The sequence below is a fragment of the Solanum lycopersicum genome, chromosome 3 (genome assembly GCF_036512215.1).
Source record: "Solanum lycopersicum chromosome 3, SLM_r2.1".
Classification (NCBI taxonomy): domain Eukaryota; kingdom Viridiplantae; phylum Streptophyta; class Magnoliopsida; order Solanales; family Solanaceae; genus Solanum; species Solanum lycopersicum.
In genome coordinates, this window is record NC_090802.1 from 65,588,484 (window position 1) to 65,604,649 (window position 16,166).

A 16,166-nucleotide genomic window follows, 5' to 3' on the forward strand; every position below is an offset into this window, starting at 1 on the left:
TCGAGCTATATATTATGTATGCAGTTTATGTTATAATATATGTGAGATACTCGCTAATGTATCCGAGCTACATATTATGTATTCAATTTATGTTATAATGTATTCGAACTGTATATTATATATTTAATTTGTGTCATTTTTTAAGAAATTAGTATATTCACAATCTAAAAACAAATAAATTATAATTTCATATTATAATGTGATTTTAAAAATATATAATATAAAAAAAATATGGCGATCAGTTCTTTTTTACGTCCCTCAACTGTTCATTTGAAAGATAAAGCGTCGGTGACACGTAATTTAGTTCATTAATTAAAATTAAAAAAGAAAAAAAGAAAAACGGAACCAAGAAAAAAAAACCCGAAAAGGAAAAAAAGAAAACTAGAAAATCTTTCAATTCATTGTTCTTCAGACATTGGTCTCTTTTTCTTTCTGGAGTCTTTATTGTGGGGGCATAAGCTCCCCTGTTTTCATCATTTTTTAACTGAAGTTGCTTTCTTCTACTACCCATTTGCCACTTTCTCTCCATTTTTTCATTTTCTTGAATGCTTGTTTTCTGTAAGAAAGAAATCAATTTTAGTAAGAGTGAGTAATCATTTGGACTAACTCTTGTTTAATCAAGAAGATCCAAAGCCCCATCAATATCTCTGTCAATTCAAGTTGAGATCTTGGAAGGGAATTTTCTCTGGAATCATCAGTTTCTTTAATCTTGTAAGTGTTTTTTTTTCTTTTAAAGTAAGTTTATAATCTTCTTATCTAATTTGGGGTTGTGGGTAGTTGACAGATTGGTGATGTATTAAGCTTTAATTTTGTAAACTTGTACTATGTTTGTTCTTGGAAGTGGAGAAGGGTTTTGGGTTCAAGAAAGTTGGAAAAGAAGTATTTTTCGCTGTACTAAATCCAAGAAAGTGATTAGTGTATTCTTAAAAACTAATAAAAAAAAAAGAATCTGAGTTTTGTTCCTTGTTTAGGTATGATATTTGAAGAAGCTAGCTAGTCAACGGTGTTGTTTCATTAAATTGGCTCAGTAGCTAGCAATTTTCAATAAACATTTGTAGCATACATGTCCAATTAATGGAGGAATTGAATGTAGTAAGACTATCACCCTTGAGGTTGAATGGTCCCGTCCCTGCAAAGTCAACATTGTCAGGAAGATCAACTCCTAGAGGAGGATCTCCTTCCTTCAGGAGATTGAATTCTGGAAGAACACCGCGAAGAGATGGTAAAAGTAGTGTTTTTGGTTCTCAGTGGTTTAGAAGTAACCGCATTGTACTTTGGTTGCTTCTGATTACTCTTTGGGCCTATGGAGGATTTTATGTCCAGTCAAGATGGGCTCATGGAGACAATAAGGAAGGTATTTTTGGAGGATCTGGAGGTGATGTTGCCAATGGAACTTCTCAACCAGAGGAAAAAAATCAACGAATTCTAGTTGCGAATGAGGAGTCTTTAGCAGTCAAGCCTCCAAGTAATAAAACACAGGGAAATTCGATGGACCTGGATGTAGTCTTGGCCAAACAGGGAAACAGTGTGGTATCTGACAAGGGTGCATCTCCTAAGAAGAAGAGCAAGAAATCTACGCGTGCTTCTCGTAGGAAGACTCGTGGTAAGAAGAAAGTGGTGGCAGAAGTAAAAAGTGACGATATTGAAATTCAAGAAGAGGAAATACCCAAGCGAAATACTACCTATGGCCTGCTAGTTGGTCCATTTGGGTCAATAGAGGACAAAATTTTGGAGTGGAGTCCTGAAAAGCGGACAGGAACCTGTGATAGAAAAAGTCAGTTTGCACGTCTTGTTTGGTCTAGGAAGTTTGTGCTGATACTCCATGAACTCTCCATGACTGGAGCTCCACTTGCCATGTTGGAATTGGCTACGGAGCTTTTGAGCTGTGGGGCCACAGTTTATGTAGTACCTCTCAGCAAAAGAGGGGGTTTAATGTCAGAACTATCTAGAAGAAAGATCAAAGTGCTAGAAGACAAATCAGACCTCAGTTTCAAAACAGCCATGAAAGCAGATCTTATTATTGCTGGTTCTGCAGTGTGTGCATCATGGATAGGTGAGCACTTCCGACATTTGCTATGTATGATCACTGCATCCATCTTCTATAGAGTTTTAATGTGGCAAGTTGTGCTTGTAATGTGATCTTCATTCTCAACTGATAGCATAGCTGCAACATATCATGTTCAACTGATAGGCCTCCTATAATTCAGTTTATATCACACTGAACCAAAAAATGTGTTATGCTCTTAGCTATAATCTAAAATTTTGGATTCTCATTATTTCAATAAAGGAGCCGATTTTTGCCAGTTCTCAGTGCAACCTTTTGTGTAAACTTTATTGCAACTCTTGAGTGAGATTTGAAATTTTTCTAGAATGATGTACTATTAATCAGTTCTTTTGCTCCATGAAAAAATCTTTCTTTTGGCTGTGCTAGGATTATAGTCTTTGATTTTCTTGATTTTAGCCTTAATAAATTCTATGAATTAGCTTCTGTTCTTTTCTTCTCCTTGTGTGCCTTGGCTAACTTCGGACGATTGATATTTCTCTTTCAGAACAATATGCAGCACGTACTGTGCTAGGTTCAACTCAAATTACTTGGTGGATCATGGAAAACCGGCGGGAATACTTCGATCGGGCTAAACTTGCTTTCAACCGAGTGAAAAAACTTATCTTTCTTTCTGAATCACAGTCTAAGCGCTGGTTAGCTTGGTGTGAGGAAGAACATATAAAGCTCAAAACTCAGCCTGCACTGATTCCACTTTCTATTAGTGATGAACTGGCTTTTGTAGCAGGCATCCCGTGCTCACTGAGCACTCCACTATTCAGTCCAGAGAAGATGCTGGAAAAGAGGCAGCTCCTAAGAGATTTTGTGAGGAAAGAAATGGGGCTGACAGACAATGATATGCTTGTCATGTCCTTGAGTAGTATAAACCCTGGAAAGGGTCAGTTTCTGCTTCTTGAAACAACACGCTTGCTGATTGAGGGAGCTCCTCCTCTATATGGATCTGCTGTTAAAAGACGAGAATATCAGAAAAGGACATTGCTTTATAACTGGAAACAATTTGGTGAATGGAAAAAAGAATCCTCCACCTTGTCAAATAACCAAGAAACTGAAGCATTGCAGGTACCTCAGCTTTTCATTAAGGGGGTTAACTATACAGCTGGAATTGAAAATGATAGAGGAACTCGGAAGCTTTTCTCCTTGCCTGAAGGAAAGCAGGGAGAAAAGCTTAAGGTTCTTATTGGCTCAGTCGGATCCAAGAGCAATAAGGTGCCTTATGTTAAAGCACTTCTCAATTTTCTAAATCAGCATTCTAACTTGTCAAACACAGTACTATGGACTCCATCAACCACTCGTGTCGCTGCACTTTATGCTGCTGCAGACGCTTATGTAATGAATTCTCAGGTTAGCCCTTACAACTATATCTAATTCGATTATTGTTCAGTTCAGCAAATGTACAGTGTCAATGGTTCTGAGAGATATTAATACTATTATATAAGAGAAGAGTCTATAGGGGAGTTAAAGTAAAATTAGAAGAGAGTTAAAAGAGAATGTAGGTCAAGTATAATAGACAAAATATGAGAGAGTAGATGTTTCCTGTGATATGTGCAAATCTAAATTATTTTTCACGATTGGTGATATTTCAGATTGAAATGTGAAAGCATCGTAAGTTTGTATCACCTCTTGTAAGATTTCTCACTAAATGTAAATATTACCCAGCAATGTGAAATTGTTTTCAGTAACAAGTACCAAGTCAATACATTTTAGCAACTAGCAAGTACAAATTATGGGTCTCCCAATGAATTGAGAACCTTTGTTGGTTTGCTTTCTCGTATCCATTTATTAATTAATTCGACTTGGATTTATATGAGGAACTATACCAAAATCACGACTACAGAGATTTTTTGCTATTCTGGTTTTCAGTGGTTCTCTAGAGGGTAGGAGATAGAATGAAATTGGTTCTTCATAAGCTTCAAATTAGAAGTGCGAGGAAAAGGTTGAACCTTGAGCATGAAGTCTGTTTGACTTTGGTCTTTTGGTTGGGAAGAAAGGGAAAGCAGTCCGTCAGCAACTACTTAATGCTTAATCCTATTAGTTAGCTCAGTGTTTTAGGGAGCATGGGGCATATATTAGTCTGGTGGTAGAAGTAAGGATTCTAAAGTTTTTTGCTGTTGAATGAGACCATACTGTGCACAATGACAGATAATGTATGAAAAAGGAGTACTATAAAGTACATCTCATTGAAACATATTTCCTGGAATGGTTACAATGATCATATGGATTCTTTTATACGTCTTGGACTACTATTGGTTTCCTTCAAGTAGTTAGTACTTCTTTATCTCGAGTAATGGCTGTTTACTTTTTGCAGGGACTTGGAGAAACATTTGGGAGAGTGACAATTGAAGCAATGGCATTTGGTCTTCCTGTAAGATTCTCAATTCCGTCCTGCCAATAGTATAATGTGCACGTACTTTTTGTATGAGACAGAAAGTCGTTGTTTCTTTTAAATACACTTGCAAAGAAGTTACGCCGAGCTACAGAGTGTATGATCATGGAGCAGTAATCTGCGACATATTAGTTGAATTTTGTGATAATATGCACTGGCTTTGAAGACAATGCAAAGTTTCTTGTTGATAAGTAAGTAATATGGCCAAATAAAGTGGATTTAACATATAATTTTGTTACAGGTGCTGGGAACAGATGCTGGAGGCACAAAGGAGATTGTTGAACATAACGTAACAGGTCTTCTTCATTCTTTGGGACGTCCAGGCACTCAAGTCCTCGCCCAAAATCTCCAGTATTTGCTGAACAATCCCTCGGAAAGGCAACGATTGGGAAGCAATGGAAGAAAGAAAGTAAAGGATATGTACCTAAAGAAGCACATGTACAGGAGATTCGGAGAAGTACTATACGACTGCATGAGAATAAAATAAGATCGAATGCAGACCATTTTTTTCTGTTTAAACATTTTTCCTGTATTGCTGTAAGCTCTTCCCTTAGAAAACACAGATCAAGAATCAGTCTTTTGTACAGTACGAAAGATAGTTGTGTTTATTAATGGAGAGATTCTTCTTCCTTCTTTTTTTACTGTTGTACCAGCCCAGCTACCTGTTCCCATCTGATGTCTAGTACTGCATTGGATTCGCGTTACATAGGGCGAACAATTTTTTCATATAGCATGTATGTATGTTTTTATCAACACAACACAAGTAATTAAAATCTTTCTGATTTATAACTAACTGTACAATCAAAACAAACTCTTTTTACATCTCCAGGCAGCAGCCGGATTGAACGTGGCCGGAAAAGTACACCGGAGTATCCATTTTGGTCCATTTATAACTCTTTAAATCAAGAACATATGTATTGTGGGGTTCATTAAATCCCATAGAACCGGTCATCAGAATTTTACCCCTCCATGCTGTCACAAAAGCTACGCTCCGGAGCTCCGTCGGAATTGCCGCCACAGCTTGCCACGTAGACTTACCGAGTGCCAGCACATCACCGTCCCGGCACAAGTACAATTTGCCGTCCCCACCCTCAACGCAGGTTCTTGGACACGTGGCAGATTCAAAGAAATGTTCGTTGACTTGGTCCCACTGCCACGTGGAAGGATCGAATGACTCAGCGCTCGTACCGAACTGGCCTTGCATGCTCGTGTCATATCCACCGATGACGTGGAATTTACCTTCAAAAAAGGAGCATTTACATTCATCTCTTTCACTTGTCATGTCAGGCACCGGGACCCACATATCCCTTGCCACGTCATACGCCATCGCCGATTTGAGTGCGTTTTTCTCCTCGTCGTGACCTCCGGCGACGTACACCGTCCGTTCAGAATCCGACGCACAACCGAAAAATGATCTCCGGCAACCAGGCATGTCGGCTCCACGTCGCCACGTGGCGGACACAAAGCTAAAAACAAAAACGGCGTTCGAAGGTTCCCAAGAAAGAGGGTTCCACCCGCCCATCACCACCAGATTCAATCCCACTCCGACGAGCTGACAAAACATTGGCAGCCCATCGGAAATTCCAGGAACCGGTGGTAATTCCGCCCAATTACCCGACTCCGGTTCGTAAAGCGTAAGCTTGTAAAACGAAAAAGCAGAGTACTTAAATGACCCGAGTTTTAATCTCGGGTCAATTCGAGCTTGCGCCATTAAAATCACCTGACGGGTTGAACCAGTAGCTTTTCTTCGCCTCCAAAACTCGGGAAGCTCAATCTGAAGCTTCCAGTTTCTACTGACGGAAGTAAGTGACGAGAAATTATTATAAGGAACTCGAATTAGACATTCGAGTCCGATATCATAAGGAAGAGTGGGAATAAGCTCCATGAAAAAATAGGGATAAGTTCGTGGATTTTTATATGTGAAGAAGAAAGAGAAATAAAGGAATCTTGAATTAATGGAGGGGACCTTATGGGCAATACTTTTTAGCTGGAAGTTAAAGGTTAGGAAGATAATTGGCATAAGGAGAAACTAAGTTTCTAGAAGCAAAATTGTTGTTTCGGTGACTATAAAAGTGGGTGTTCTATTGACACTCGTACAACCTATTTTTAGTTCTTCTAGAAGAAAATAAAAAGTATATGAAATTCAAATATACTCCGCTTCTATTCGAATTTGAGATTTTTTAATTAGAAATAAATGAGTATTAAATATAGTTCTAACGGATTATAGAATTTTTAGCTGATAAATATTGTTTATTTTGTAATTTTTAGTTTGGTATATAACTTTAATAGAAAAGATAGTTAGTTATTTTTTAAAAATAAATAGCTATTTAATTGTATATTTTAATTTTAAATGATGGATTAAATCGGTCATATAAAGTTTATTAATTAGGTTGGAGTTTCCTTGAGTTTTAAAAAATGTTTTAAATTAGAAGAGAAATGTCCTAATCAATTTTCATCGAAAAATTATCAAAGTAACTTTTTTATGTATATTAGTGAAAGTTAAAAGTAATTTTTTACGTATAAAAAATAAACTTCTTTTCAATGAAATAAAAATTGAATAAAAAGTTATTTTTACTAAGTAATTTTTTACTAATCCAAGTGCAACTTCTTTTCAATGTAACAGATATCAAAAAAAAGTTATTTTTTAATGAGATGTAACTTTTTATGTTTACAGAAATTAATCTGAGTTAACTTCTTTTTAACAAAATAAACACATAAAAAATTATTTTCATCGTAAATAAAAAGATTAAGTATTTTTATATATTCTTGCAACACCACGAATGTGACGTATTCGTGTAGCACGTTGATAATATCCATTAGATGCCCTAGATATATATATTATTGCAGAAGGTGAAAGTGACATTATTATTACTCTAATTATTTTATGACTTGTTAATAACGTCTACAAAACACAATTAAAAATTTGAAATTCATGATTTTTTATTCTTAAAAGTTTATTAGATAGAAATAAAAATCAAAAGAATGTGTGTGGTTGTACATTTGTCACCCCATGCCGCCTATTTAATCTTAATCGTTTGTAACAATTTTTTTAAATTGAAGTCGTTTTCAATTTAATAGTTATTAAATATGTATTATAATATACATACTACTCCATATAGTAAGTTAAAAAGAGTGGTAACTAACTACACTTTATGTACATCACTTTTTTATTTCTTCTAGAAGGAAAAGGACTGGAAACAAACCACGAGATATCCCATCACATAATGTTTTATATTGGGCCTAAATCGAAATAGTAGATTTTAATAATAAATCTTCAACATAAATAAAAGCCAACCAAACCGTTGAGAAAGGGAATACGACTTATTTTAGGTGTTTTTAAGTTAAATAGTTCTTAAGAAAATTTAAAGTGTTTGAACAAAGTTAAAAATAATTATAAACACTTATTTAAAGTTGAAATAATAAAAATAAGCCAAAAGTCATTCTAAATAGACCCTAAGTCTATTGAAATAATATACTACAAATATAATATATTACAGTTGAAAATAAAATAAAATAAATAAATAAGCAAATTTTAGTGTTGAGGAGCGGATTTCTCTTTCTCATTTGAAAGATTCAAACACATTGCGGCATAATTTACACTGATTCAATAGTATCACTCTTGACTTGTCACTTCCAGGATACAACAATCCAACAACGTTACAAACTCAAAAAAAAAAACTCTTAAATTAATTGAAGAATTCAAAGCTCTACAAAATGAACAGTTTCCTTTAACATATAATTACTTTTTTATATATATATATATAATAAATATAGTTAAAGACTTAAAATATCTCTTAATGCCTCAATTCTTTCTTTCACAATACTAATCTGAATATAAATTCAATTAAGAAAAAATTGCATTGTGGTATGAAGATTTAACTTTTGAGTGAAATATCAAAAAAGTCACTCAAGTCAACAGGGGTGGAGCTATTAAAAGACAAATGCTTATTCAAATATATATATATATATATATATATATATATATATATATATATATATATATAAAATCAAAAGTATTTTAATTTTGATTAAAATTGTTGTTATTATACTAAAATATAGAGGATTTTTTTTACCTCTTATACTATTTAATATTATATTTTAACGATATGCATGTTTTCACGTGGACACATTAGTATTAATAATAATATAATATTTATGATGTCTACGTGGACATATATATACCTTTAAAATAGACTAATAAATAGTATCGGGAGATAAAAGATTATTTCTAAAGTTCGATATTTTGATTGAAGTTCGATCATATTTCAAGTATTTTTTCCTACATAACATATGCTAAACACACACACCCGCTTCAGCTTCTTTATGTGTTTACTTCTTTATATATTTACTTTTTCATGTTAAAAAAAATTATAACTCTATCACGATAAATAAACTACGAAAATGATAACATTCATTTTACACGCCAATCGAATGTCAAAAAATAGTAAATGATCATGTTATATAGTGTGTAAGTCACTAAATTTGATGGTAACAGATAGTGCACTCAAGTAATTCCTCTTATTTTTTCAAAAAAAAGAATGTGCTTTCTATTTTTCTTATTGTATAGTAGTAGCAAAGACAAATAGTGCACTCAATTAATTACTCTTATTTAAAAATGTGCTTTTTTTGTCATATTTACTGTGCCGTGCTTGTATACAAACCTCAAATTATTTGACTTCACGTCCCATAAGTTAATTTAAAATAAAAGTATTTTTTATTAAAATATTTTCTATACTGAATATTTAAACGCAAAATTTGTATTAAAATTAAAGAAATTTTATTGAAGATGATTAAAAGTTCGAAACAAAGAAGAAAAGACAGAAACACACATGAAGGATATGGGCAACTTACTGGAATATGGCATTTTGACATTATTTGGATAATAATTTTTAAAAAATCATCGTGACGTAAAAGATTTGTAGAAATACTTCATCTACAGCAATTCGTTAAATGTGGGGACAAAAGCTTATTCTTTATTTGTATTTCGAACTTGACTCAATCCAAAAAGTTAGCTTATCAAGAGAAGATTATTTAAAATCAAAATCAATAATTTTTAATTTCGTCAGTATGAATATTTTTAATATAAAAAGTTCAACATCAAAAAGATAAATTAGAATGAGCCTAAAATTGATTTTCAAAGTAAATATTATTTTATAGTTGATACACTTTTGAATAAAAAAATTTAATTTAGATAAAAATATTAAAATTTAAGCTAGTATATAATCTGAATAGTTTATATTTAAATAAACTATCAATTTATCATGGGCAAAGTACATAAATCACATACTTTTAAGGTAAAATTACCATTTATCCCTTATAAGTTTATAATTCCCAAAATCCTTCAAATGATACAATAATAGCAGCGGTGATACATTAATTTGATGCGCGAGATTCATTAATTGTTAAGTAAGATATATTACATTTTACTTATAATATACTAATCTAATGTATATTTTATACATGATACATTAATTTGATGCGTGAGATATATTAATTTGATGCGCTGATACATTTATCTAATGTGTGAAAATAAGAAATTTTAAAAATTTGTAAAACTAATAGGAATAATGATAATTCTAGATCGATCACTGCCTACTCGAACACAAAATATTAGAAAAAAACATGAGCTAATAATTTGAGATAATTAATCTACTCGCCGACGTACATTAACTAATGTTTGTATTTCATACAAAATTGACAAATTATAGACGGAAACAAGGACCGATGTTTATTGAATAGAAATTAAAAAATATTAATATATTGTTTCTTCATTTTTATTTTTATTTTTATTTTTTTTGGCTTATTACAATTTTTAAGTATATATATTATTAATATCGGTTGTTTACAATTAGGCAAATGAAAATGACTATATAGGGACTCATCATCGATATATACAAGGGGTAAATTAAACATGGTTTTAGCTTCTAGAAGGCAAAAAAGTTAACTATGATTGTAGTGTTATAAATTCATTGAATGAGTGGATAGTCATAAGGTTGGTACATGAACAACCATTCATATTCACTAGGTTACATGAACCTTTTTGGATAAGAATGTATCTATTTATTATGATACTTAATATGGTGACCTTTGGAGTGATTTCTCACTCTATAAATAGGGTTGTTCATTCACTATTGTAATATAGATACATATGAGATTTGCATATACTTGAATAAGAAGAAAGTCTTATCTTCCATCTTACTCCTCTTGCCTTCATCTCTTTATATTTATATTGCCATGAGCTTGATTTTATAACATGTAGGTATTTTTTATTTAATACTCATTGATTTGATTAATTTAAATTTATTTATTATGTTAAAGTTATTTAAAAAATCACATATCATAAATATCCCCACTGTCATAAATAAATTAAAAAACTTTTAGTTGGAAGATTGATAAATTCAACAACATTTATTACATACTTAATATAGATAGACAAATTATACAAAAACGTGAAATAAGCAAATAAACGTCTAAAAGTATGAGATTTATTTGTTTTTAATATTTAAAATCTTAGTTTTGTCAATGTTTTAACTCCTGCATTAAATAGATAGTTGTGCATATGTATATTGTGTAATTGGAACCCCCCTCAAGAGTGTGTATATTTATATAAAGTCAACTCTCTACACGTAATTATATATTTATATATATTACTTTTAGAATAATTGAACTAAAAAGAGTTGAATATTTTTATTTACTTGAAGCAGTGGCATCATGGATTCTCTTTTTCTATCTATCTATATAAAAAAACATTTTCATTTTCAAGTTTAGTACTAATAAAATTCCATCATTTCATTGTACAATAATATGGTAATAAGATATTAATTAAAGACAGTATGAAATCAGCATTTAATTAATTAATAATTAATAGAAAGCAGACAAGTCTTTTTAGATAATAAATTATGTTGTAATCACTGATTAAATAAATACAAGTAATTTATAAGTCATGAGGTTGACAATGACCACAAATATTGTCAATCAAATGACAATATGTAGGCCCAAGGGTTACAAACACTTGTTCAAATTACATTTTAAGAAAATATCATCTTATTTATAATTAGAAATAACTTAAATTTTAAAATTCAAAATCAAACAAAAAAAAGACAATAATCTTTTGACACTACTATCTAACTTATTTTACATGAAACTAATAACCAATATTGACAAACATTATACACTTCATCTGCTAGCTTTGGGTCTTGCTTCCAAATAGTATTTTTGTAACAAACTTAATATCCAAATATGTTTTACTTTAATGTCAATATGAAATTAATTTCAGAAGTGGCTAAATTTAAAAAACGCAACAATATATGCCTTAAATAGTCAAGGAAAACGTAACTTGATGCCGAAAATCCAAAAATAAACAACAAACTCTGGGCAGCTGACATACGCAATGTAACAGAAAATATAACTAGTAGATAAAAGAAGAATCAACTGTACACAATTACCACTCTTTTTTTGTTTTTCCTTATGATATTTGAAATTCACATTCGACTAATTCAAATTTAAACCATCGAAGAAAAAAAAAAACAAGTTCATACTAGATATTTATATATCTAAATAACAAAGTGATTGAACATGTCCACGGTATTCATTTGGAGTATTCAATTTTCTCCATGTCTTCTCTTTACTCTCACTGTTCACATCAACAAGTTCATAAATATTCTGAATTTCACCTAAAATTGAATTTCCCATGGCTAACAACTTCCCCTGCCACGCAGTAACATACGCCCCGTTGGATACTCCACGTGGAAGCCTCGCAACGTGCTTCCACGTGGCGTCAAGCTTTACGACCACGTCACCGTCTCGGCACATGTAGAGTCTCCCGTCGCCGCCTTCCACGCAGGTCTGGGGACACGTGGCGGCACCGAGGAAGTCCTCCTCCAGGCGCCACTCCCTTGACGTGGCGGAGTTGAACACCTCAGCGCTGCGCTGGAATTGACCTTGTGCAGGCGTAGGATAGCCTCCGATGACGTGGAATTCACCGCGGTAAAATGCGCACTTGCACTCGTCACGCTCCATGGCCATTTCCGGCAGAGTAACCCACTCGTCTTCCGCCACGTCATACAACAGAGCCGATCTCAGCGCATTCTTCTCGTCGTTATGTCCGCCGGCGACAACCACAAATCTCTCCGAATCCGACGCACATCCAAAAAACAGCCTCTGTCCTCCCGGCATATCCGCCCCACGACGCCACGAACCGGATACGAAATTGTAGATGAAAACAGAGTCCATAACCCTCCAATTAACCGGGTCACACCCGCCTATCACCATTACATCCGACCCGACTCCTACAACCCGGCAAAACATGGGCAATCCATCAATCAACTCCGGTATCGGCGGCAAATCGTACCAAAATCCCCTTTCCGGATCGTAAAGGGTGAGTCTATAGTACTGAGTAGATGAAAGGCTGGTAATGCCATAAGGGTCTCGAATAGTAGTAACCATGGCTTGGGATAATACGATAACGGGTCGGGTAAGACCCGATTCTTTCCGTCGTTGTCGAAAGAGGGGATGCTTGATTTCTTTTTTCCAGTTTTTGCATACAGAAGCAGCTTTAGAGAATTGATGGAGAGGAAGACGAATGAGACATTCAAGAGCAATATCATTAGGAAGACCCGGAAGAAGATCCATGAAGAAAAAGATGGAAGAAATTAACAAATTGGGCTACTGTGTGTGTACATATATATGTAGAGAGAGATTGGAGAAGACAAATATTCTGATCTCATGCATAAATAAATATTCATTGACGATTCAGAATCGTGACAAACTATAGGTTTTCGGTGCTCTTGTGGGTCCACCAATAAGCTCGATTTATTTCGTGGAGATAAAAGAGGTTTTTGCTCAAATACATCAAATCAAATTAAGTACAAAAAAGAAGGAAATACTGAAAAAAAAATACAAGTAACGGTCTATTTGTATTTGTCATGTTAATTTGCCTAATTTTCAATGTTCAATTAGATTACATTAATTCAATTTTTTGAACAAAAGATTAAATAATCAAAAACGAAAAGTTTTATACATATCAATATGATGAAAAAATATATTGTAAAATTTTAACCATAATTTTTTTTATAATTTAACTTTAAAAATGAAAAATATGATAATTAATAGTAGACCGAGAGAGTATATTTTTGGACCAAAATTTTTTCATTATAATTGATTCAAAATTTGAAGAAATTAAATTCTCTCCACCCTAATTTTCCTATATAGTTTGTGTAAAATATATATTTTTTATATAAATTCTTAAAGCAAACATGAAAATATAACAAAATATTTCAATTTTAAAAATTGATCTAAATATTCTTATTGAATCTGATGTTATTTATAATAAAATTAGACGAAAAAATTCTAATCTTAATATAATTACAGATATAACTGCCTGACATGAATTTTAGTTTTACTTCAACAAAGAAAAATATGACTAACACAAAATTTTATAGAGTAATGCAATAATAAAAATAATTAACTAATATCTATTTCTAAGACTAATTAACTATTAAGAGTAAAAATATTATACTTCATATATTAATTTTATAAATAACAAATATAAATAAACTAATTATTTATAATAAAAAACGACAATAATAATAAATAAAGAATGGGACCATAAATAAAAATTTAAAGTGGGATTTTGGAGTTGGGGGATGGGAGGATTGTTGGTCCAGTAGGCACGCCAAAAAAACAGGAAACAATGTCGTCGCAATATCCAAGATAAAGATATTAACGAGGTTAAAATTTATTTTTATTGGACTTCAAATGAAATTATAGAAAAAATTAATATAATTGTATAGATATATAATAAGTAAAATTTACAATATTGTGTTTCAATATAAAATGTGACCTATTAGTGATGTATTAATTTGTTCCCTTCTTCAAATTAATATTGCTTGCAAAAATTTTAGCATATCGCACTAAATATATTAGATGTAGGGCAACATGTTAAGTAAAGTAAATAATTTGTGATTTTAAAATCGAAGAATATGATAGTAACGTCTTTAAAATCAAGTTTATCTAAAGTTCATACAGCTAATTTATAATATATATGCAGTGATGGCTCTATTTTGTTGATACGAACTTAAATAATTGCAGAGCATATAAAGAAACAAATGACAAGGAAATAATTAAATTCACAAAATGTCTATTTCATATCCTGTGTGGGGTGTGGACACGTAAAATATAAAAAAAATGATCATTTTTTAAAAAAAACAGAAACACAAAAATAGGTATGTGCGTCATGTATAGTGAACATAGGTCATAACTAAGGGGTAGTTTGGTACAAAAGATATATAACACGGGAATTAGTAATATAGAGTTTAGTAATATAGAAATTAATTTTTATCAAGTATTTTGTTTATTGTTTCTTACCTAGTCTTATGTTTGGTTTAAAATTCTAGAAAAAAATTATTTCCTATTATACCCTTGAGTTATTGTGAGATTTTTGTATTTCATTTAACTAGCCAAGTTAAATACTAAAAAATATATGTAAAAATAGTATTAATTTTGAGGTGTGATATGTCATACGGTATATTTCTAATTTTTTATTGGTCAAATATACCTTGAACTTAAACATGGATTTAAGGCTACTTAAATTGTTCAAATACACGAAGCTTATTTAAAAAATAAAATAAAAAATTCAAGTGGTCAATCGACGAACTACATTTATAAAAAAAATAAAAAATCAAAAAAGTCAACCCAATATAACAACTAAAACATGGAGAAAAAAATATTAGTTTGTGAAATCATCAAATTACATGGAATGGAGAATTTAAATGTATATTTATAAATATTCTCATATAAATCAAAAAGAACATTAATTACCAAAAAAAAATAGAAAAAAAGATTCGGAAATAATTTAATTATTTAGGGATTTTATCCAATGATTGCTAAACCTTGGATTAGCTATCCCTCCCTTTCGTAGAGATAAATAAGACCTTGTATGAAGTATAACTATCCATCGATTAGGTTAAATAAAGTAACCAAACAATATTTTTATTAGTCTAAATTTTAATCCATGGATTATTTGAATTAATACCTCCTACCAAACGAATCCATAATATTTTATATTATCCATTAAATAATCAAATTGTTTTTTTGTTTTTCTATTTAATGTTTTCATTGGTGCTAATTAAAGCGTGTTTCATAAAAGAAAAGTACAAATATTGTACAAAAATTCTACTTGCAATTTTAATAAGTTCAAATATATTTCTGATTAATCGATCCTGCTATTAAATTATTTAGTACATCGTTTGGTTTTAATAATTATTAGGAGATTTCTTCTTAAACAAAAATTGCACGCTCAAGTATAAATCATTACATTGAATTGATCTTTATATATATATATATATATATATAGTCTTCCTCCAGATTAAGAAGCAATGAAGAAAAGACAGCAACTTTTCTCACGAAATATGTAAAGAGACGTCCTAAATTCTTTAAAAGATTTTCATTAATTATGGAATTTATTTATTTTTCATAAAAAACATTCCTTTTGATGAAAACCAAAGGTTTACCTGAATATAAATGGTGATGTTCGTTTATAAAACTAGAACCCAACTCCCAGCAATAAGATAGGAATTCAAATAGTCAACCAGTTAAGCTACTAATATTTCCCAAAGCAATGGTTCATATTCAAATTCAAAGAAAAAAATGAGGATTAATTAGTATTTAGTTCTATTTTTAATAATATAATACTCCATCTTAAGTAGACTAAACTAATTTTCA

The 16,166-nt window shown here is 31.6% G+C and overlaps 3 protein-coding genes across 3 annotated transcripts; 1 reads left to right on the top strand and 2 right to left on the bottom strand.

Moving 5' to 3' along the window:
• The first annotated feature begins 276 nt into the window (after nucleotides 1-276).
• Nucleotides 277-5,086, top strand: LOC101247116 (uncharacterized). Its single transcript, XM_004235652.5, has 5 exons — nucleotides 277-711; nucleotides 972-2,053; nucleotides 2,550-3,403; nucleotides 4,368-4,424; nucleotides 4,687-5,086. The coding sequence occupies exons 2-5, from the start codon at nucleotides 1,075-1,077 to the stop codon at nucleotides 4,930-4,932; spliced, it is 2,136 nt and encodes a 711-aa protein (XP_004235700.1). The 5' UTR covers nucleotides 277-711; nucleotides 972-1,074; the 3' UTR covers nucleotides 4,933-5,086.
• Nucleotides 5,087-5,209: 123 nt separating this feature from the next.
• LOC104646546 (F-box/kelch-repeat protein At1g80440) lies at nucleotides 5,210-6,619 on the bottom strand. Its single transcript, XM_010320257.4, has one exon. It carries the CDS (start codon nucleotides 6,463-6,465, stop codon nucleotides 5,263-5,265), a length of 1,203 nt encoding a protein of 400 aa, XP_010318559.2. The 5' UTR covers nucleotides 6,466-6,619; the 3' UTR covers nucleotides 5,210-5,262.
• Nucleotides 6,620-11,990: 5,371 nt separating this feature from the next.
• Nucleotides 11,991-13,076, bottom strand: LOC101246810 (F-box/kelch-repeat protein At1g80440-like). The gene has a single exon (XM_004235651.4). The coding sequence runs from the start codon at nucleotides 13,074-13,076 to the stop codon at nucleotides 11,991-11,993; it is 1,086 nt and encodes a 361-aa protein (XP_004235699.1).
• Between the last annotated feature and the right edge of the window lie 3,090 nt (nucleotides 13,077-16,166).